This window comes from Juglans regia, chromosome 16, assembly GCF_001411555.2.
Source record: "Juglans regia cultivar Chandler chromosome 16, Walnut 2.0, whole genome shotgun sequence".
Classification (NCBI taxonomy): domain Eukaryota; kingdom Viridiplantae; phylum Streptophyta; class Magnoliopsida; order Fagales; family Juglandaceae; genus Juglans; species Juglans regia.
In genome coordinates, this window is record NC_049916.1 from 21,674,215 (window position 1) to 21,698,795 (window position 24,581).

A 24,581-nucleotide genomic window follows, 5' to 3' on the forward strand; every position below is an offset into this window, starting at 1 on the left:
AAGATAAACCTCGAACATAAAAAAGTTTAAAACTCTTCCCAACATAGAAATATTTATAGGTGGGATCAATGGTCTTGAGAAATAGGTCACTACGAACAATAAGGGTACGGGGAGAAGGAGAAGAGAAAAGAGAGGAGGAAAGAGGGAAAAAAAAGAGGGGTTTACGTGCATCTATGCTTATTGTAATCTCAATAAGTTGCCGACGTGTTTATTTTTCATTGGTGGGTGTGAAAACAAAAGATACACCTGATTGGCTTCAAAGTTTTTCCATTCTTCAAAGGCAAAGAGTTGAGAATATTCATAATTATCACGAATTTTGAGAAATAAGTTATGACAATAATATGATAAATCCATTCTTCAAAGGCAAAGAGTTGAGAATATTCATGATTATCACGAATTCCGAGAAAGAAGTTCTGACAATAATATGACAAATTAGGAAAAAAAAATCCAAGCAAAATGGTTTTATATATTTTTTTTAAATGCTTTCTAAGAAAAAACTTAATTCATGTATCGAGCTAAATAGATTTCAACTCGTCTTAATTTTTTCCTTTTGGTACGTATTACATGAGCAGAATATGATGTCAATAATGGAGAGAAATAATCGCTCGCTTTCAATATTTCTAGATAAATAATATGAAACAAATGAAAATCGTTCGATATATAATTGAAGACCATATATATATGCATCTATTCCCGCAAAGAGAGGTTCTTCAACTTCTCCTTCATCACTTGCTGCCGAGAGAGAGAGAGAGAGAGAGAGAGAGAGTAGATATATTCATTTCCCAACTCATTGAAAAAGAATTTTGGAAAATATTTAGTTTACAAATTTTTTTTTTATAAAAATAAACTTACAAATTAACATAAAATGTTATATTATAAAATTATATTTATTATAAAATCTAAAGTATTATATCATATTAATTTATGAATTTAATTTTATAAAATCTCTTTAAATTAGGATATTTCTCTTAAAAGAACTTCCAGTACAGCTTCTTCAGTTCTTTTATGTGAGATTTAATATTGGAGAGACAAAGTTCTGCACCAAGTTGCCAACTGATCGATCCAGTGGGAATATGCATGCTTGATTTCACAAGTAGCCAGTGGGAATAGTACTGATGGATCGAGAAGTACTTCTAACCACTCCACTTCATAGGGGGTTGAAAATGGAGGGTTGAAGATTTTATTAAAAATTTAACGCACTCTTAATTAATATCATATTGCAGATAACATAAATCACAGCAAGCATTAATACATTTTATTTGATGATCATCATCACACTTACACACTTAAGTAAGATATATATTTTACGTAAATAAAAGCCCATGCGTGCAATATTTAGGGAATCTTCTTCCATAGCTAATTCCTTTTTTCTTTTTTCTTGGCATCTTATTTTTTACTTATTTATAAGTTGCCGTACTGATATATTATCTTACACGTACGAAGTCCCTAATAAATTGCACTGTCCTTCTTAATTAATTAATTCTCACTCGTGATAAATACTAACATCTGGTGTTTGCTGATCAAATTCTTCTGCAAATGCTCTTTCTTTAGAACTGTGGACATGATCATCAGTGTAAGCTGAGACATTAGGTCTGGGTTCGAAGTCCTTGATAAACTTCTTCTCTGATTCATGACCAACATCATTATCGCCATCGTATGCTGAGACATTTGGTCTAGGCTCGAAATCCTTGACAAAACGCTGCTTGTGATGATCATGATCAGCTTTATGCTTGAAATCCTCGACAAGCTGGTCTAATTTGTTGATCTCTGCTCCCAGCTCAGGCGTGTGACAGTCATCGGCATTCTTGTTGAGTTGAGATGGTGAGGAATCCAGAGGAACAAGGACTTGAAGTGCTTCCGGCTTGGGCTCTTCTTTCATAACACTAATCCAATATTCTCCAAGATCCTTTCTTGCTTCTATGCTATGATCTGCAGCAATCTGCTCCGCAAAATATACAAAAGAAAACTCAGAAATTATTATTTTATCTAGAACTGCATCTAATTAATATATATTCAAACACAGGACTGAAATAATTAATTTCCTTACCAAGAGAACTGAGAAGATCAAGGCCATCACGAGCCATGCAATACGAGAATTCATCATGTCTGTTGGATCTATAAATGTAGCGCAGCTCGTACGTACAAAGCTCTTGTTAATGATATTGTTTTGTTATCTGCATATATAGAGCACCTATATGTTCTTGGTATTTATAGACAGCATTCGAAGAGAATCATTCGTGTCTTTGAAAAGGATTGAAATCCTCAGGACTCGCGATGAGGAGCACCGCATTGAACCTAATCTACTGATCAATGATTATATAGAACTGGTATTATTCTATTAATATTTAGACTATTACGAATGATGGCCGGGGAAGTGGAACCATTGCTTTTGATTTTGGAAAAACGGGTCTTATATTTGAGATTGGTTGACAAAATTTTGCAAAGGATGGGATGAAGTCATTAATTTTCTTTATATTAATAAAAGAGACGAAGGAATCGTAAATTTAATCGTTACATATATATGACAAACACATGTTGTGAAAGAAAACAATGTGTCATGGAAGATAATTACAAAAAAAATATATATCTTAGTATGCAATTATTTACGTTGTACAATAAGATTGTAGATGCCAACAACAAATTCAAATTAAAGAAAAATACCCACATTCATTGCTATTTTATCTCTACTAGGCCGAGAGCATGACATGTTCGTGAGGATTAGAATCCACAAAACTGATCAGTTGAATTACAAGTTAATCAGAAAAAATAAATAAATAGAAAGGCAAAAGTGGTTTTTAAAGTATGGCCGTAAGCATTATTATTTTGAAAGTCAGAATAGACAAAAGAGGCATGATTGCCAAAAAATAATGACAAATAATCACAAGTTTTAGGTGATTAACACACACACACACACATATATAAATATATATATATATATATATATATACACTCAAAAGGCCGGGTGATAAAAATCCCAGTGAATATTCCAAACAAGTTACCATTTATCGTTGTTTTTTTTTTTTTTTTGGGTAAGATTTAGTGTTAGAAAAAAAAAAAAAAAACCAAGGACTACAAATCTGATCTTCCCCGGAGGAGGCTCCTGTTCCCTCTCCATTCCCTCATTCCTCCATCCATCCACCTTGTTAATCAAGTTAGTTCTTTTTTTTTTTTTAGTTTTATTTTGCTTCATTCAAGGCCGAAAAAGAAAGATTTACAGCTTTCTAGCAATTCCTGAGAGACACGTGCAGTACAAGCAGACTCCTAGGCCGCAAATTGTTTAGAGGAAAGTGGCACTTTTGCGAAAATCACTGTGCGTGGTCCTCACGCTCCACCCACATCTACGCGTAGTCCTCAGGCTCCACTCCTTCCGGTAACTCTTCTCGCCACACTAGCCAGATCACCGGACTCGCTACCACCAGATCTTTCAGTTCTGACCTTTGTGGCTGAAAAGAGACAAGCGTGTTACCTTCACGCGCCATCACAGATTTCGAATCTATCGAAGTTGGTTCAAACTATAATATGTTCTTTTTTGTATCTATCTTACTACTTTCCTTTTTGGTTTCCTTATTGTTAATTAAAATAAAAAAGAATTTGTCTCTCGAACTTTTGTCAATATAGGTTGAGTCCTCTCTTTCTATGCAGGGTGAGTTGAGTCTCTGTTTAGGCGGAGAATGTTGTCTCTTTGACGTTCATCTGTAGATAGTATCAGCGATAATGAAAACCAGACCAATCACAAAAGGAATAGTATACTAGTGGAGCTCCAAATACATTATTTTAGTTTATGATGTAATGTTTTATATGAAAACATCCCATAATATATCCGGTCATGGATGTAAGTTTCTTGATGAATGAATGATGACATCTTCCCTTAAAAAAAAAAGTGTTAGGATTGCTATTAAGACATATGGCCAACATAATTTGTTGAACCTATTAATGGATTTGCTCCTTTCGGCCAACCCTCAAGGAAAAAGTAAGTGTTAAAATTCCTTGCGTCGTCCTATGATCATCACCTTTTCTTGTTCGGTTTCAATGAAAATATCTCAACAATTAATTGAGTAAATTGTACGTACAAATAAACATCAAACATGTTTTAAATCATGGCCGACTAATTAAGGTATATATAATACTCTAGCAAAATAAATATTATATTACAAAAGAAATAATAGTTTGAAGTGGAGGGGATGGATGGAGTATATTTTTTCCATTTAAAACTTTTCTTTTCTTTCTTTTTTTTCTTTTCGATTTGGGGAGGTACAGGCGCACATGAGGGTGTAACATTAATCGTGTTTAGTCCACCACATTATGATGATCGATAGAGATTAAAGGATCAACCAAAATGATTGACCTGTGGGGAAATAGTATTATAAAAATAAAAGTTAGATATAAAGCAAGATTCTCATCAATTATATCTTAAAATATTCATTACTTTAAATATTATTTTATTAATAATCTTACAATTTGATCACATTTTTCTCTCTCTTTCATTAGAATATTCAAAGCCCAAGTCCTCATTAAAACAAAATCAGTAATCTTTCGTTTTTAGCAGTTGTAAGTATCAAATTAACCTCTTAAAAATTTGCATAAAACATAATTCACTTCATATGTCTATTTTTTTTATATTTTAAATTTTAAAAAAATTAATACAAGTTTCAAGAGATATTAACCAGGCACGTAGTTAACTAACAGAAATATCAATCTCAATCTCCAGTGATTAATTAAGATTTAAGATAGCTAAATGAAGTAAAATGGCTCCTAAACATCTAATTACTTTCGATTTAAGAAACATAAAAAAGTGATTTAGTGGAGACAAATCAAGAACCCTAGAATTAAGGAGGACAATAAATAATGCAATAATTGATATTGGTGATCCCAACTTGTGGTATTTTGGGGCCCTTCTTGACTTTCATAATCATATAAAAACTAATTGTAGTGGCCACCCTCCACTTCTTATAAACCAAATTTGCTAGAAAATGATTTAATTTATTAGGGGACATGTCATGTTCAAGAGCCATTCATCAATAATTACTTTGTTTTGTAGCACATGAAACACATGCATGGCGTGTCTATCCTTATCTGTGGTGCCAATCGATCGATTTGAGTTCTTGTCAGCATCCTAATCACGACATATTAATATGGTCGTAATCAACCATTAATTTTCCTAGGAATTTTCCATTTAATCCACGAGACCCAAAGGAATAAATATTTTACTATCTATATATAATTATATTTATATTTTTTTGTTTAATTTATCTTAATTAAACTTTTGCTTTTAACAACCTTTTCGGTTTTAGGCGTGCTAAACTTTTGTTCATATCCACTGAGGGAAGGAAAAAGCTTTGTATGTTTTCGAATCTAGGAGGCACACCCGATCCTCTGTCACTATTCAACAAAGAGCGCATCAATCACTACAGACGATCAAGACAAGAAGATAACTTTGGAAGCACTTTTAGAAGGAGTATGGCCCCGGTCCTAGTTCATGGCAGAATTGGCAATGAGAACTCCCGCCACGCTACAGGAGTTCATGGATCAAGCTAACAACTTCCTCAATGCCAAAGATACATTTCAAGCCCTGACCGAACCAAAGAAAAAAGAACTGGAATAGGCAGACAGGAAAGGAAATGCACCAACCAAGAGCAAATCTCGCGAGAAACTAGAGAAGGGCCACATGAAAACAAGAGGGAGAAAGCCCCTCTGAGAGGCCTAGGGTTTTCATTTGACCGAACGACGTTCACCATCCAGAAAGACAACTGGCAAGCCGCCCAAGAAGACTACTACAAGAGCACTAGTCACCGCTATTGCACCTATCATCAGTCCAAAACTCATAACACAGAAGACTACATTTCCTTGAAAGAGGAAAGAGAGTAGGCTGGGCGACCAAGGTCACAGTATCCTCCCGCCCGAAGACTAGAGCGGGAGTGTAGGAGGAGATCACGGGAAAGAAGTACTGAAAAAGCCAACAGGCCAAGGAGAGAAAGGAGCCCGAGGCAAAGGGAAGATGCGCGGGGACCCCTGCACGATCGCCCCCGCACAAAACATCAGGAAGGACCGTCGTTGAGGGAAATCAGGACCATCGCAAAAGGATTCGTAAGTAGTGTGCGACCTCATCTAGTCGGAAGGCGCACGCCAGGCAAGCAAAATACCAAGATGTGTATTCGGCAAAATACTGCCCCACCAACTACAGGAGAAGTGAACCAGCCCCCGTCATCTCCTTTGGAGAAGACGACGAGGAGAGGATCCTCTATCTACACGATGATGCCTTAATGGTGACTATGTTGGTCGCCAACCTCACCACTAGGAGGATCCTTATCAACAACAGCATGTGGTCCACACCTCTAGCGACGACCACTCCTTCCGCCCCTACCCGAACAATCCACAACAGATGAAGAGATCCGAGATGAACAAGCACTAAGGAACGTTGAGTCGAATGAGTCACAAGAGTTTATCCCCTTGAACCCAAGTCATTTGGAAGCCACGACCCAGAGATCATGCAACACCACCTGAGCGTGAACCCAAAAGCTAAGAGAGTAAGGCAGAAACGTCAAAACTTCAACGCTAAGAAGAACACCGACATCGCCACAGAAGTCGATCGATTACTCACGGCAGGTTTCATACGGGAGGCCCATTACCCATACTAGTTGTCCAATGTAGTGTTGGTGAAGAAGCAAAGTGGTAAGTGGATAATGTGTGTTGACTTCACCGACTTAAATAAGATTTGCCCAAAAGATAGCTTCCCGCTACCTCGCATCGCCCTGATCGTTGACTCCACTGCGGGTCATTGCATGCTCAGCTTTATGGATACCTACTCCAAGTACAACCAAATCCGCATGAACCCGAACGATGAAGAGAAGATCTCATTCATCACCAATCAAGGATTATACTACTAATCTACCATGCCGAGAAAGTAGAAGCCATACTCCACATGGGCCCTCCTTGAAGCATAAAGAAGTGCAAAAACTCAACGAGCGGATAGCAGCCTTTAACATATTCATGTCAAGGTCTACTAACAAGTACCTACCATTTTTTAAGGTATTGCGAAAGGCGCAAAGCATAGGATGACAAGTGCGACCAGGCGTTCGAGACTCTCAAAATATATCTCACTAGCCCTCCGCTCCTCAGCCAACCCAGATGTAGAGAAACTTTGATCTTGATACTTTCAGATCTAACAAATGCCAAGAGTCGAGAATCAAAAGGTGGATAAATTAGCGCGAGCAACGTCTGGGCAAGAAGATTCTCTCCTGCTAGAACGAACGGTGATTAGGACTGTCGAGATACCTGTCGTGGGAAGTGAAGTGGTAGAAATAAAGTTGGGAGCTCCAGAATGGGCATTGGATATAATCAAGTACATAGAACTAGAATGATTTCTTACAAAGTGATTGGGATTGGGGAGAAGTGATGGAATGACAAGGCAAAGTGAATAATTAACTAACCTGAAGGCTTCTCTCTAATCTTAAAAGTATATTTCGATCAAATTAATTGGATTTTGAACCATTTACTGGGGTATTTTTTTTTATTTCCAATCTATTAATTTGGAAAAAAATCATAAGATATGTTAGAATATTGTATTGATGTGAGACTAATTAATATTCAATACTAGAGCTCTTAGAAGAAAAATTGATCTTAGTTTAGAAAGAAAATTATAAAAAAAAAAAACTTCAAAAATTTAATACATGATACATTAAATTTATTTTGTAATATAAATAATTTTAAATTTTAATGACTTAATTGACATGGTTAGTAGAGGCGACATTTGGACACCCTAGGCCTCGAGCCCATCTCCAAGACTAAGCCAATCATCAAGGATTAGTCCAATGCTCACGGTTAGGAGCCCCATTGACAAGGGGCTCATAACCATGATACAGGATAATCCTGAAGAGCTAGAGATAAAGCCAACCATTAGACACAATTATCCTAAGCTAGATAACTCTTGCAAAATAGGAGATCATATCTTCTACTTTTTATAAGAGATCATGAGGATAAGCACATGGGACTGGTGGTCAGAGATAGTCGCCACCACGCCCGCCACTTCCTTCTATAAATAACTCGGTAGAAGTAACAAGCATTTTCATCTTCATTTTTCATACACATATTCTTATATTGTTACTGACTTAAGTATCGGATTTACACAAGACGACAAGCGCCATCTCTTCATTATTACAGAGTCATCCGTACGGTTGGTGGTGTGAAACACATCCTGTACAGTTATTTTGTAATTTTTATTTTTTATGGTTTTCATCGTAATTTGTAAATCTAACACTTCTTCTCTCAATTTGAGATGAAACATATCAAAAGCATCTCGACTAACAAAAGAAAGAACATACATTAGATGATAACAGCACGAGATGCTAAGGATCAATATTAGTTTATTTCTGCAAATTTCTGTAAAGAAATGGACATTCGATCACTTATATTGGAAGGAGATGCCTTACAAGTTGTGAATAATTTTTCAATGAAGAATCCAGATTGGAGCCAAGCAGGTTGGTTGATTGAGGATACCAAAACTTTGCTCAATACTCATGTCTTTTGGTTAGTTGTCCATACAAGAAAAGAAGCTAATCAGGCTGTCCATATTCTTGCTCGGGAAGCATTATCTCTACGAAAAGATTTCATAGTATTGGAAGAAATTCTAACTTCTATTCAGTCAATTGTATCTTTTGAGATATTATAAGACTTGTTGAGGGATAAAACTTCATCCTTTTATCCAAAAAAAAAGTATCAGCTTATAATAATAAAATAATAATAATAATAATAAATTTATTATTCATTATAAACTGCCACCTAAAAAGATGGGTATAATAAATTGTTGGGGCGGGGCTATTAATTATGTACGTTTGTTCCATTCCAAAAGGAAAAACAAAATAAAAATTAAAAGCACATATAAATTATATATAAATTAATTATGTGTGATTTTAGATTAATCGTCTAGTGATGGGATTTAAATGTGACTTTTTTTTTCTTTTACCATTTTGTCTATCTCTTTTCTAATTCATGAAGAAACTGTTTAGGACATAAATTATAATGAGTGTTAATCGAACCAACTATATAACTTATTTTCCTATATTCAATTCCTTCTCATATGTATAGTATTTTGGGTTTCGAGATAACAGTATATATATATATATCCAATTAGGGTTCCAGAAGATCATGATGATTCTTCAATCCCATATGGGAAACGTGTACGAGAAAATAGGCACTATGGATTTTTCAAATTATTCTTGTCACTTGTTAATTATGTCCATTGATCATCATGTTTCTAATTTGGACTCTTTGAATTAATTCATCTTGGCAATTTGATATTTTTTACCCAAGTAAAAGCGAAATCTAGCAGTACTACTATTTTTTAGATCAACTTAACGACTATTTTTTGGCACGTATTCAAGATATCCATTTGATAGAGTATTAATATTATTCTTCATCTTAATTACGTCTTGTCATTTTTAATCATACATTATGATATGACACATTTCAAGTGGTTATTTCTATCGAACACTACTTAAATGATCACAACCACTTAAAATATATCTCATAACCCGTGTCACGAAAGACGAGAATATCTATTATATATTAAAAAAAAAAACTATATTGTTCGGAAATTGACCTTGATTTTCCAAAGAAATTGACCTTGATTTTCCAAAGGATCTGCATCTAATTTGAGCAAATGCCAAACCTCACGATGGACCAAAGGCAAACTCATCAATATTAAAAATAGAAGCTAATATTTTATTTTTATTTTAGGAGTCCGGCCACATGGATATATAGACAAGTAGCTTCTGTCATATAATTAGTAAGCATTGAGGCAGACTGGCATGAATTGAACCCTTCAAACCCAAGCCTTGTCTTCCTTGTTTATTCTACTTTTTCATCGGCTGCATGCTTACTTCGCTTTTGCTCCCTATCAAACCCGCGTCAAGAATAAATAAATGGTATTAATATGCATCCCACAATGAAATAGTGTTCAAAGTTTATGGATATGCATTGGAGATGCTTAAAGTTTATGCATTAGTTTCTACGTTACACTATCATTCTCTTTTCATCATACTTTATTGAGATTATATATATTATTCATAAGAGTACTGTTAGTGGTACATCTGAAACTTACCGCTCAGATGGCCACCTTCTTGACATGGCACTACGTTTTTATTAAAAATATGGATATGGTATACCATATAGTAGTGTCATAAGGTTTATTAAAAATTAAAAAAAAAAAAAAAAAAAAAAAAACCAATAGATACTAAAAGGACATCCGAAAATACCAAAAGATGAAATCTGAAACTTTAAGTTTCCTCTCTACCTTTTTTGTGTTTGTATTTTTATTTTTTTAATACATGGTGGTGTCACGTCAAGAGAGTCATCTTAACAGTAAGTTTTAAATGTCCAAGTAGGCATCACTCAATTATAAATTATGATGCCAGTATTTATTTTCAAAATAACAAAGATATAAGATTGATGGAATATGCTAAATTATGGTAATGATCAGAGAGGTATATTTTCCTGAAATTTTATGCGCATTACCTTCTTGCCAGAGGTTAGCTTGGAGGTATGAGCGGCTTTCGGTGTGAGTGTGCCGGTGATCACCTTGCACCGGCCACACATGCAGGGTGCAAGTGGTTGAGTAGCGGCAGGTATCTGAGAACTGAGTGATGCCATTTTTTTTTTATCTGGGGGTACTCTTCAAAGGCAAAGAGTTGTTTAAGTTGCTGGGCTCAAGTATTAGCTCCACCAAGAGGCATTCATATATAGTTGAGTTTCATAACTGTGACAGGGAATCAGAATCTTTTCTTACGCAAGTGGTAGGCACTGGGGAGAAGTGATTGAATGAGATAGGGAACTGAATAATTTAAAAAGACTACTGGAGGCTTATGATCCCTAATCTTAAAAGAAATGCTATTTATCTTCCACGTCCTTTGCCAAGGTATATATACTTTTATTTTTTGATGCATATTCCAAGACATGGATTGGGAAAATGTTTTCATAAATACCTTTAGAATCTTGTATTGATCATGTGAAACTAATCATCTTCAGAGTTCGTTATAGAAGGAAAAATATTTGAACCACATAAAAAAAAAAATGAAAAAATCGCTTCGTAAAATAGTATAGGCTGATATTGATGTGAGATTAATTTATATTATAAAAAAATATTCATACATTAATGTATCATATTAAGCTCCGTCAATTTATAAATTTTTGTTTTATAATTTTCTTGTAGATATAATACTTCTTCAAAAGGTGAAGGAAATAATAATGATAAATCAAGGCGAAACCCTAAGGGATTGGCCCAAGTGGTGAAAATCTTGGTCTTAGAATATCACTCATTTTAATTAAGGTCTAAAATTCAACACTTCATGGGTGCGAACAATTCTTTAAGACTAGATATGAACTATGAAGTCTTAGGAAGAGTCAATATGTATTGAGGCTTCCCATTTAACCATGGGACTGGCGTTCGATCCACACCTCTTTCAGATGAAGGATTTTTTACTTATCATAAAAATAAATTTGAAAAAAAAAGAGGTCAATATCAGTTAATAATTTATATATAAATAAAAGGAAAAATATTATTTTTATTTCATTCAAAATACAACCAACAATGGAAAAAGATGGGAATAATAGATTTTTGGGGTGGCCGGGGCTATTATTCGGAGAGCACTTGATCAAAGGCTTTAGTATCAGATGCTCCGCTTAGTAATTTTTTCCTGACTTGCCATGCATGGTATATACTGCTTTATTACTATACATTACAGAATAAAAATCATATTCATCATTCTTTAATTTATCGTTTGTTAATGCGACGTCGACTACTGAAAAATTCTTTGATATATTTTACGTCTAATGATTTGATGTCACGTTAAAAGAATTAAAGGCTAGCTAACATTTGTCCAAATTATATAAATATATATATATATATATATTCTAGCAGTAGGGTAACGTCACTATAAGAAAAATAGTCTTTTATGATCAATTTATTGCAACCAAAAGACTTCTTGCAATCAATTTTAACTGCAAATAGTCATTTCGTTGGAATTAACTGGTTACAAATAAGTAGTTTTCTTGTAGTACGTCCAAGGGACGTTTGCCAAATTTTTTTTTTTTTTTAATCTAGTGATTAAGGAAATGTTTTTTTAATGATGTTGTGAATTTTTTAGTTTTTTTAAAAATGTTTATGATGATTATAAAAATACATGAAAAAATAAAATAAAATAAAATAAAAAAGTGATACACATTCAGGACATATTTTCAGGTTACTTTTTCGTTAGTTGTAGCAGTTCTCTTTATTTAATTAAAAATATTATCATATTTAAATTATGTTAAAACTTTAATTATTTATATAGTTATACTTTTTTAAAAATATTTAACAAAATTTCATCATTTATTTAATTTAATGATGAAATATTAGTATTTTATAAATTAAATTTGATAATTTATTTTTGATATGATATTTATATGTTAATTATCTATTTTAAATTAATTTAAATTAGTATTTAAATTTTCACCATTGATCAAATTTGGAGAGTTATGATGAAGGGTTAGATTTAAATACAAAAAAATTTCTTTTTCCCTCACTTTCTCTTTCTCCCTCTCTCTCCTTCAGCTCAGCCAAGGCTTCTCTCTCTCACCCGATCTCCTCCCTCAAGTAGCCGTGCGCCACCGTGGGTGTCACCGACCACGTCACCGGCTTCCCCTAACGCCGGCGAGCAAACCCCACCATCGAAGCCCCTTGGCAGCTCCTCCCTTCGCTGCATGCGAGCAACCCAAAATGGGTCTCAACGCTTGTGCCACTGCGCCATCGCACCACCACCGTCGAGCTCCTCTTCCTCCAGTGATCACCCCCATGGACCCAAGCCACCGTCGAAACCCCCATGGCAGCTCTCGTCTCCCCGCAACTCCATTTCCCGCATGGGTCTCACACAGTTTCTCTACCATACCGCCACCGTTCGTTGTCCCCACGCCACCGCACCACCACCATCGAGCTCATCTTCCTCCGACGACCACCCCCATGGACCCAAGCCACCGTCGAAGCCCCCATGGCAACCCTTGTCTCCTCGCAACTCCCTCTCCCGAAATTAGTCTTTCCGTTTATTGATCATTACATATAATTCAATTAAGATATTGTATGCGGTGATTTTGTGATTTGTTGTGGTATTTTATAATAATTTTTGTGATATTTTGTAGTGATTTTGTGAAGAGGATTGCTGTGAGGATGTGGAGATGGACGAAAAAGGGAAGTGTAAAATAAAAATACTGTTTATCATTGTTCATTACGTTCATCTTACTATTCATCAGACGATATACACTTTTAAATATAAGGAGATATATATACGCACACATATATAAAAGGTTAATTGGCATTCTAGTATAGTAAGGTCGGCAAGGACAGAAGCATCAGATCGGCCAGACGACAGTAAATAATTAGTTCATATTTTATTATTTTTTTTTCTTTGTGCTATTTATTTGATTCAGTGATTGCACTGATCTCTAGAATGGGCTTGGTTACTTTGAAATTAGTGGTACTTGTGTAAAATCATATATGGCTTAAAATTTTCTAATTGATAAAAAAAAAAAACACGTTTGCCACATCTATCAAATTGAAGAAAAAAATAAAGTGTAATTTCGAATATTAAAATAGTCTAATATATAAGAATAAAATTATTATTTATTTATGTTCATCATTTATTATGAAATTTAAATTGTATTAAAAATTCAAATTAATTAGATAGTTTTTTTCTCTTAAAAATGTACAGTAAAATTTCATCATTTTTTTAATAATGAAAAATTAGTATTTTATAAATTAAAGTTGATTTTTAGTGTATGATATAATATTATTCTCTTAAAAATATTCAGTAAAACTTTATCTTTTATTTAATGATGAAAAACTAGTATTTTATAAATTGAAGTTAATTTTAAGTGTATGATAGAATATTTATATTTTAATTATCTATTTTATGTTAGTTTAAATCAATATTTAAACTTCTACTGTTATATTAAATCTGAAGATTAAAGATGAAATGTTGGAATTTAAAACTCAAAAACTAATATTTTTCTCCACTTTTCATTTCTCCCTCTCTCTCATTCCCCACACATGATTGTGGTATTACGTCGCACATTGGCATTCACACGGACAAACCCAAAAAAAAAAACATATATTGTTCATTGATGTTCATCATACTGTTGATGAACAGTAATTAACAATAATAGTATTATGCGGGAAAAAAACATGTGAAAAAAAAAAAGAGTAAAACAGCCTCTTTACTGTTTATTACTGTTGATGAACAGTAATAAACATAGGCACTTTTAAGTAATAGGAAGATATTATATATATGCCTTCACACACACTTTCTAACATGGTTTTGATGCTTTTTATGCATGGTTTATAACTGATGCTACAAGAATTTGCATCTTTTTAAAAAATATAAAATAAAAATTGTCTTAAAAAACCTTATGATCCTACTCAACTTCCGACTGATTATGATGGTTACACTAGTGAATCGAAGATTGGAATCAAAGTCTCACAAATAAATTACACCACTCGTTTTAGATCTGTAGTAGCTAACTCATGAGTATTCTATAATTAATAGAGTTGGAGCAGGAGTTAAAAAGGTGGGAGATGGCGTTATATATAGAGAGAGTTAAGGAAACAGGAATTTAGGGCATCCTGCCTGCAGGATATTGTAGAAATCAACTAGATATAAATGCTGCATCATCGATGAGAATCCTGGATATTGTAGATGTCGCAGTACTGTTGGAGACTTCTTAATTAAGGGAAGAGATGAAAATATATAAATGGATAAAGTTTGTCTAAAAGAGAAATTTCCATTGATTTGTCATACATATAATACCATCTTGACACAATTCATGATCAATTCGAGAATTAGGTGATCTGCATGCATGGGGATCATGCATCAGTCTTGTTTTAATGCCATTTTTTAGACTTTTGCTAATTAAACCCACTTTTGTTCTAAATAAAACCCACTTTCGATATACACATACACTATTATAATTTGCCCTAATCTCAAAGAAATTGAGCATCCCTTGATTTTCCAGATTTATATATCTAATAATTTAGGTAAATGCCAAAAACCAGATGATGATCACCTAGCTTGCTAGAAAGACTGATCACATGGATATATAGGTCACAAGCTGCATGCAGCTTCTTATTATATATGTAAATAATTAATAATATTGATAATTAAGCAATGTTGTACTTGAGGCAGACCGACCAGCATGAATTGATGTATTCTATGATCTTTAGGATGATGGACCCTTAATGTAAACCCCCACGCCTTAATGTTGATCTTCCAAATGGCCAAGGGTCTTAAGGATTTTTTTGTACAACAGGATCCTTCATTAAATTTTACAAAAGAGCTACACATCAAATGGTCAAGAGTTTTAAGGGTCTTTTTTAAAAACAAGACTTAACGGAAAAACAAGAAAAGTTAACCAAAAAAATAAAAATTATTATTCACAATTAGATAGTCACTTATTGTAATAGAGTAGATATATGCTTAAAAGACTTGTGCATGCGTTATCTTCTATACAACTCGAAATGAGACGCGCCTTGTAGCAGCTCCTCACGGAACACCAGGATGTCTTCGTCTGGAGTCACAAGCACATGCCTAGAATCGACCCAGAGATCATGCAACACCACCTGAGTGTGGACCCAAAAGCTAAGGGAGTAAGGCAAAAACGTCAAAACTTCAGCGCTGAGAAGAAAACCGACATCACAGCAAAATTCGATTGATTACTCACAACGAGTTTCATATGGGAGGCCCGTTACCCAGACTAGTTGTCCAACGTAGTGTTGGTGAAGAAGCAAAGAGGTAAGTGGAGAATGTGTCTTGACTTCACCAACTTAAATAAGGTTTGCCCAAAAGACAGCTTCCCGCTACCCCGCATCACCCTGATTGCCAACTCCGCTTTATGAACGCCTACTCTGAGTACAATCAGATCTGCATGAACCCAAACGATGAAGAGAATATCTCATTCATCACCGATCAGGGATTATACTACTACTCTGCCATGCCGAAAAAGAGAAAGCCATACTCCGCATGGCAACTCCTCGAAGCATAAATGAAGTGCAAAAACTCGTCGGGCGGATAGCGACCCTTAACAGATTCTTGTTAAGGTCCACCAACAAGTGCCTACTATTTGTTAAGGTATTGCGGAAGGCGCAAGCATAGGATGATGAGTGTGACCAAGTGTTCGAGGCTCTCAAGATATATCTCACCAGCCCTCCGCTCCTCAACCAACCCAGATGTGGAGAAACTTTGATCTTGTACCTATCAATCTCACCGCAAGCGACTTCCTCGACCTTGGTACGAGATGAAGGTGGGGTCCAAAAGCCCATGTACTACACCAACTGGATATTGAGGAGTAGAGGCTAAATACCCACGCATGGAGCAACTCACCTTCGCCTTAGTGGTGACCACTAGAAGACTCCACCCGTATTTCCATGCTCATCCAGTAAAGGTTCTTACCGAGACTAGGGCCCCACCCCGCCCCCGCTTACATTTATATATATTATATACATATATATAAACATAAATATATATATTTATATTTTACAAATTGTATATATATATAACAATTTGTTAGACTTGTTCACAAAATATACATCGACAAATTTAAAAACACAGTTAAAAAACTAAGAGCATTAGCATTGGATTGGCCATCATATTCTTCAAATTTTGACTAATATGTAACTTTTTTACTTTTAGTTAATCATTCAAAACTTGAAATTTACATTGGATTAGTCATCACACTCTCTATAATAATAAAATATTATTATTTTTTATTATTTAAATTTTTTTAATTAATTTTTATTTTATTTTCATAATCTTCAATAACCTCCAATAATCATATTCATTTTCATTTTCACAATTCAACAATCTATAATATAATAATCGCATATGTATATAGATGGTAAAATCTCTTATGAATAAAAATCTCATATCTATAATATAATAATCTTAAAAAATACTTTTAGACTTGCTATAGTTCTTTTCATATTTGAAAAGAAAAATAGATTTACTGTAGCTTATATTTTGGATGAAAATAATTTAGCTAATTCAATGTGGAGTAAATATGGATGATATTTGTTAAATTTGAAGATGAAAATGTATTTGGCTAATCTAATGATAATGCTCTTACTACAATTTACACAAAATATGCACTAGCAAATTTAAAAATTACATAGTTTTTAAATTATAGTCATATTTACAAAATTTAAATTTATAATTTGGGTCTAAAAATGTATTTTTAATTACTTTTGCACTTAAAAATAATTTTTAAATCAAATAAAATGTAATATTTTTTTTAAAGTAGAATGAGGCGGCTGCCCACCGGGGGGGGGGGGGGACAGGGTGAAAACCCCACCCCCCTCCCCATGTGGGGCGGGGTGCGGGAAAGGGGTGCCCCCGACCCATAGGGGGCTGGTAGCACCCCTAACCAAGACCCCCTTAAAAAAGATCCTATAAAGACCGGAAGCCTGAGGCTGCCTTACGAACTGGGTCATGGAGCTTAACGAGTTCGACATCGAGTACGCACCACGAAATTCTATTAAAGGGCAAGTGTTGACAGATTTTGTAGCAGAATTCACTGGCTTTCCGAAAGAGGTCGAACATGCACCTCCCATGAAACCCATGCAAGTCTTCATTGATGGCTCATCCTGCCGGACTGGAGGGGGAGTCGGGGTGCATATTGTTACAGACGAGAGTGAAGAGCATAATTATCCTATTAAGTTGGCATTCAAACCACAAACAATGAGGCAGAGTACGAGGCACTGTTTTCTGGTCTGGTGATTGCCAGGTCTTTGGACACCAAAGAAGTATAGATGCGAGCTGACTTTCAAGTAGTGGTCAATCAAGTACGGGGGGAGTTCATTGCGAAGAGAGAAAAATTGAAGAAGTATCTAACACTGATAGAGGTCAAGCGCGCCCAGTTTAGATACTTTCAAATCTAACAAGTGCCGAGAGCCTAGAATCAAAAGGCGGATAAATTAGCGCGAGCAAGGTCCGGGCAAGAAGATTATCCCCTGCCAGAATGAACGTTAATCAGGACTGTCGAGATACCCGTCGTAGGAAGTGAAGTGGTAGAAGTAAAGTCGGGAGCTCCAAAATGAGTGTTGGATATAATCAAGTACATAGAACCAAAATGATTTCTTACAAAGTGATTATTGGGACTGGGGAGAAGTGATGGAATGAGACGGCGAAGTGAATAATTAACTAACATGAAGGCTTCTCTCTAATCTTAAAAGTATATTTCGATCAAATTAATTGGATTTTGAACCATTTATTGGGGTATTTTTTTATTTACAATCTATTAATTGGGAAAAAACATAAGATGTGTTATAATATTGTATTGATGTGAGACTAATTAATATTCAGTACTAGAGCTCTGAGAAGAAAAATTGATCTTAGTTTAGAAGGAAAATTAAAATTTAAAAAAAAAAAAAAAAACCTTCCCAAACTGATAATATGAGACGTTACATTTATTTTATAATACAAATAATTTTAAATTTTAATATGACTTAATTGACATGATTAGTTTGTAACCTTTATTTTTTATGATTTTCACTGTAATTTGTAAATCTAATACTTCTTCTCTCAATTTGAGATGAAACATATCAAACGCATCTCAGCTAACAAAAGAAAGAACATACATTAGATGATAACAGCACGAGATGCTAAGGATCAATATCAGTTTATTTCTGCAAATTTCTATAAAGAAGTGGACATTCGATCACTTACATTGGAAGGAGATGCCTTACAAGTTGTGAATAATTTTTCAATGAATAATCCATATTGGAGCCAATTAAGCAGGTTGGTTAATTGGATACCAAAACTTTGCTCAATACTTATGTCTTTTGGTTAGTTGTCCATACAAGAAGAGACGCATTATCTCTACGAAAAGATTTCTTAGGATTTGAAGAAATTCTAACTTGTATTCAGTCAATTGTATCTTTTGAGATATTATAAGACTTGTTGAGCAATAAAATTTCATCCGTTTATCCAAAAAAATATATATATATATATATCAGCTTATAATAATAAAAAAAAAAAGATAAATTTATTATTCATTATAAACTGCCACCTAAAAATATGGGTATAATAAATTGTTGGGGCGGGGCTATTAATTATCATGTACGTTTGTTCCATTCCAAAAAGAAAAACAAAATAAAAATTAAAAGCACATAAATTCTATATAAATTAATTATGTATGATTTTAGATTAATCGTCTAGTGAGTCTTAATCCAAGCATATAACTTTTTTTCCTAAATTCAATTCCTTCTCATATGTATATATCCAATTAGGGTTCCAGAAGATCATGATGATTCTTCAATCCCATATGGGAAACGTGTACGAGAAAATAGGCACTATGGATTTTTCAAATTATTCTTGTCACTTGTTAATTATGTCCATTGATCATCATGTTTCTATGGACTCTTTGAATTAATTAATTCAAAGAGTCCAAAGAAACATGATGATCAAGTAAAAGCGAAATCTAGCAGTACTACTATTTTTTGGCACGTATTCAAGATATCCATTTGATAGAGTATTAATATTATTCTTCATCTTACGTCTTGTCATTTTTAGTCATACATTATGATATGACACATTTCAAGTGGTTATTTCTATCGATCACTACTTAAATGACAACCACTTGAAATATATCACATAACCCTGCATGTCACGAAAGACGAGGATATCTATTATTAAAAAAAAAAAAACTATATTGTTTGGAAATATAGGTGGTGGTTGTCCCCTCAAAGAAATTGACCTTGATTTTCCAAAGGATCCCACGATGACCAAAGACAAACTCATCAATAATATTAAGAATAGGAACTAAGTTTTTATTTTTTATTTTATTTTTATTTTTATTTTTATTTTAGGAGTCCACGTGATGGATATATAGACAAGCAGCTTCTGTAATATAATTAGTAAGCATTGAGGCAGACTGGCATGAATTGAGAATCTGAGACTAATTATCTGATGATGAATCCTTCAAACCCAAGCCTTGTCTTCCTCATTTATTCTACTTTTTCATCGGCTGCTTACTTCCCTTTGCTCCCTATCAAACCATGATGAAATAGTGTTCAAAGTTTATGGATATGCATAAGAGATGCTTAAAATTTATGCATTAGTTTCTATGTTACATACACTATCATTCTATTTTCATCATACTTTATTGAGATTACATTATTCATAAGAATACTATTAGTAGGACATCTGAAACTTACCGCTCAAATGGTCTTCTTGACATGGCATCACCATGCAGTGCCACGCGGTTTACTAAAAATAAAAATAAAAACTCAAAAAAAAATTATATTCATACTAAAAGGGCATCCAAAAATACAAAAAGAGAAAGACTAAAACTCTAAGTTCCCTCTCTACCCTTTTTGTGTTTGTGTTTTTATTTTTTATTTTTTTAATAAACCGCGTGCTATCACATGGTGGTGTCACGTCAAAAGAGCCATCTTAGCGGTAAGTTTCAAATGTCAAAGTAGCATCACTCAATTATAAATTATCATGCCAGTATTTATTTTCAAAATAACAGAGATATAAGAATTGATGGAAAATGCTAAATTATGGTAATGAAAGAGGTATATTATATAATATATTCCTGAAATTTTATGCATTACCTTCTTGCCAGAGGTTGGCTTGGAGGTAGGAGCGGCTTTCGATGTGGGATAGGCTACGGATGTGGCGCCTGCTGGTGTGGGTGCGGGTGTGTTGGTGGATGTACATGTCCGGCAAGTTTTAGTAGCAGAAACCTCTTTGAGGGCCGGTGCAGGTGGTTGAGTGGCGGCAGGTTTCTGAGACTTGAGTGATGCCATTTTTTATATCTGGATACTCTTCAAAGGCAAAGAGATGTCTAAGTTGCTGGGCTCAAGTAATTAGCTTCATCAAGAGGCATTCATATATAGTTGAGTTTCATAACTGTGACAGGGAATCATAATCCTTTCTTACACAAGTGGTAGAAGTGATTGAATGAGATAGGGAACTGAATAATTTAAAAAGACTACTGGAGGCTTATCCCTAATCTTAAAAGAAATGCTATTTATCCACCACATCCTTTGCAAAGGCATATATACTTCCAAGATATTCCAAGACATGGATTAGGAAGATGTTTTCTCATAAATAACCTTAGAATCGTGTATTGATGTGAGACTAATCATCTTCGTAAAATGATGTAGGCTGATATTGATGTGAGATTAATTTATATTATAAAAAAATATTTATACATTGCCGTATCATATTAAGCTCCGTCAATTTATAAGTTTTTATTTTATAATTTTCTTGTAGATCTAATACTTCTCCAAAAAGTGAAGGAAATAATATTGATAAGTCAAAGTGAGATTATAGAGATCAAAAGCACCAAGGCTAATAAAAGGAACAACATAACTGAAGGAGAACGAGAACAGTAGTATGAAGTCTTAAGGCCTCGTTTGGATAGTGAAAATATTTTATCTTATCTCATCTCATCATTACAATTTTTTTAAATTCTCATATAAAATATAATAAACAATTCAATTTTTTCAAATCTCAAAATAATAATAAATAATATTTTATTTAACTTTCATACCGCGCCTAAGAATCAATATCAATTAATAATTTATATATAAATAAAAGGAAAAATAAGATGGAAAAAGATGCAAATATATTCGTTTAAAAAGAAAGTTTAAAAAGCAAATATATTCGTTTGAGAAAATGATATATGATGCTCAGGCCATTATTTTTCGAGGGGCGAGGGATCAAAAAAATAAGAAAGAATATTTAAAAAGCACATTGTAACACCCCCTTCCCGTAGGCTAGGTGTGTCACGTATTTTTCATGAAAATAAACCCGGCAAGCGATTCTCTAATTTCATAATTGAAAAATAAACTGAAGTAATTTATTATGAAATAAAAGGTCTAATAAAAATGTCTTCCCAAAAACATTAAAGGAATAAACTGAATAAATTCGTCATAAAAGACACATTTTATTTTAGAAAGTCTGAACAAAACTAAAATGCTCCTTCTACTCCTGGCCTGCCTGCTCGTAACCATCATCTTCACCTGGGTGGTTAAAAACATGTAAATAAACTAAAATGAGTCGATGACTCAGTAAGAAATCTATCATAACGAAAACGTAATAAACATAAAATTTTCATAAGAACTTTCATGCTGAATTTAAAATTCATGACTGTTCATACTAATGCTTATGCTATGTATGACTGAATTATCTGAATTAACTGACTGATTTATCTTACTTATCTGACTGGCCAACACACTTAACCCTGTGTGTAAGGTTGTGCACCGACCCCACATCCCGCTGCAGCAAGGGGAACCGCTGATAGTATTCTAGCATACTATGGTGGACCACGACTGAGTTCGTGGCTTGCACACCACCCTGATCTGAACTGAACTGCATTGGTACCATGCATCTGAATGGCCATCTTATTAACTGATCTGATATTATCTTACACTTGAATTTAAGATGGCTTATGTGTCTTATACACATGAGATGCATAACGTAATACATACATAATTATAATTTCTGAAACTGAAACATGATGCGGAAATGATATGATCGTATGCTATGTTGGATGACATGTTTGCATATGACATGAGCGGTTCATAAATAATGGCTGTCAAATAACTGGCTTGAATAATACATACATATAAGCTAACTGTGATAATCCTAATTTATGATCAAATTTACTTACCTCGATGCGCTTCTTCTTGAATAATACTTCGAAATTTGAGACCTATATTCAATAAATAACTATCACTAAATTGTTTGGAACTAAAATAAATGCTAATACTTTACTTAACTAAATTCAGAATTCTAAAAGATAGTCAAACAAATATTTTATTTAACACTATAATCAATAAATCCTAGTATTCAAATTACTTAAACTACTAATAACATATTAAAACTTAGTAGAATACTTGAGCTATTTAAATACGTCATAAAACTTCAATTCTTAAAATAAGTTTCATTTCTTAACAAAATGATTAAATCTTATAAGAAATCTAATAAATATTAATATCATTTAAATATTCTTAACATATTTCTCTATTTTCAACCTACAACTTTAATAGTATAATTATAACAACATCTATTAAAGTAGACAGTAGAATCTCATTTAATAAATCGTTCAAAATAAATTAACAACTCTTATTGCTGAAATATGATATCTAATCTTTCAAATATAATTTAACTATATATATATATATAAATCTAAAATAATTGGTGGAAACATTCGATTTAATAAAAGTAGACTTAATCATAATATTATTCAAAACTCATAACATATTCCTTAATTCTTTTTAAAATATAACATAATAATTTTATTAAAATCCGACTAAATAGATAAAAGAAAACTAACTAAAATAATAGGCTTCATAATGTACTTCAAAACACATTTTAAACTCCTTAAACAATTTCTTAATAAAAAGAGCATTTGACTAATATATTTACTTAATAAAATTAAACTCAACTTGAAATATTAAACTCAACTTTAATTAAAATGACATAACAATATTCATAATTAACATATACTTAAACGTAAGGTTATAAATATAATTATACTTAAAAACACTGCTTCAAGATACTAGATTAGAAAGGGCATACTTGTAATTTCATCTACTAACACTTAGTAAACTGAAACCTAAAGCAAATACGTATATATATTCTGCAGAAAAACAGAGAGCTCGGGAGAGAGAGACGCGCGAAGCAAAAGCTCACCGAGAGAGAGACTCACGTGCGGCGGTTCTGGGTTGCTGGCGGGGGTCACGGCGGCGCGACTGGGGGCTCGTCTGAGGTGGTGCGACGCCGAAGGAAAAGAACCATGCGGCAGTGCAACCGAGAGGGAGGGAGGCGCACGTACAGAGCTAGGTGGCTGAGGGTCGTAGGCTTCCCGGAAGGGAGTAGGTGCGACGGGACTAGGACGGCCGGCAGTTTCTGTGGTGGCTGGTCGGTGGTTCAACGTCCCTCTAGGTGGCTACCGTTGAAGCAAAATATAGGCTTGGGCCTTCACATCCATGGCTGCTGCGGCGTGTCTTCGGGGCTGGGGATGGTCCAGTGTCTTCTAAGGTGGCCGGTGGTGGCGTCGGCGTGATCTGGGCAGCTTGGAGTCGCCGTGCTAGTGGTTCCGTCGTCGACTAGTGGCCTTTCCGGTTGCTGCGTCTCACTGAGTGGTGCCCGGTGATATGGCATGGGCTTCCGTGAGTGTAAAACAGAGTCATGCCCTTCTGATCAATCCGTGCGACGTTGGTTTCCGTTTGGTCTAACGAGGTCGACGGCACTACAGGTAGCGGGGCTGAGCATGGGCTGGGCAAGGCTCGAAGTGGTTCTTGGTCTGCGGCGTGAGGTTTTCTTCATGCAGAAGATCCAGCGTATAAACATATATATATATAGGTGATAGAGAACACTCTAAAATAAAACCCTAGGGAAAGAGACGTGCATGCATGGGAGTGGAGACGTGCGGGGCGGAGAGGAGGGAAAGCGTGGAACTTAAAATATGAGTTATCCTAACAACAATAAAAATATGAATAATAATAATAATAATAAAAATAATAATAATAATAATAATAATAATAAATATAT

General features: G+C 34.2%; 1 protein-coding gene and 2 long non-coding RNA genes across 3 annotated transcripts; all 3 read right to left on the reverse strand.

Annotated features, from left to right (window-relative positions):
- Positions 1 to 1,130: 1,130 nt before the first annotated feature.
- LOC109014538 (organ-specific protein P4-like) lies at positions 1,131 to 2,184 on the reverse strand. The gene is made up of 2 exons (XM_018997041.2): positions 2,048 to 2,184; positions 1,131 to 1,939 (listed from the first exon to the last, which is right to left on the reverse strand). The coding sequence occupies exons 1-2, from the start codon at positions 2,102 to 2,104 to the stop codon at positions 1,484 to 1,486; spliced, it is 513 nt and encodes a 170-aa protein (XP_018852586.2). The 5' UTR covers positions 2,105 to 2,184; the 3' UTR covers positions 1,131 to 1,483.
- A 7,503-nt stretch (positions 2,185 to 9,687) lies between these two features.
- On the reverse strand, positions 9,688 to 10,706 carry LOC109015101. The gene is made up of 2 exons (XR_004798526.1): positions 10,510 to 10,706; positions 9,688 to 9,889 (listed from the first exon to the last, which is right to left on the reverse strand). It is a non-coding gene; the product is annotated as an uncharacterized LOC109015101 (long non-coding RNA).
- Positions 10,707 to 19,533: 8,827 nt separating this feature from the next.
- Positions 19,534 to 20,898, reverse strand: LOC109015109. Its single transcript, XR_004798527.1, has 2 exons — positions 20,630 to 20,898; positions 19,534 to 20,058 (listed from the first exon to the last, which is right to left on the reverse strand). It is a non-coding gene; the product is annotated as an uncharacterized LOC109015109 (long non-coding RNA).
- Positions 20,899 to 24,581: the final 3,683 nt, after the last annotated feature.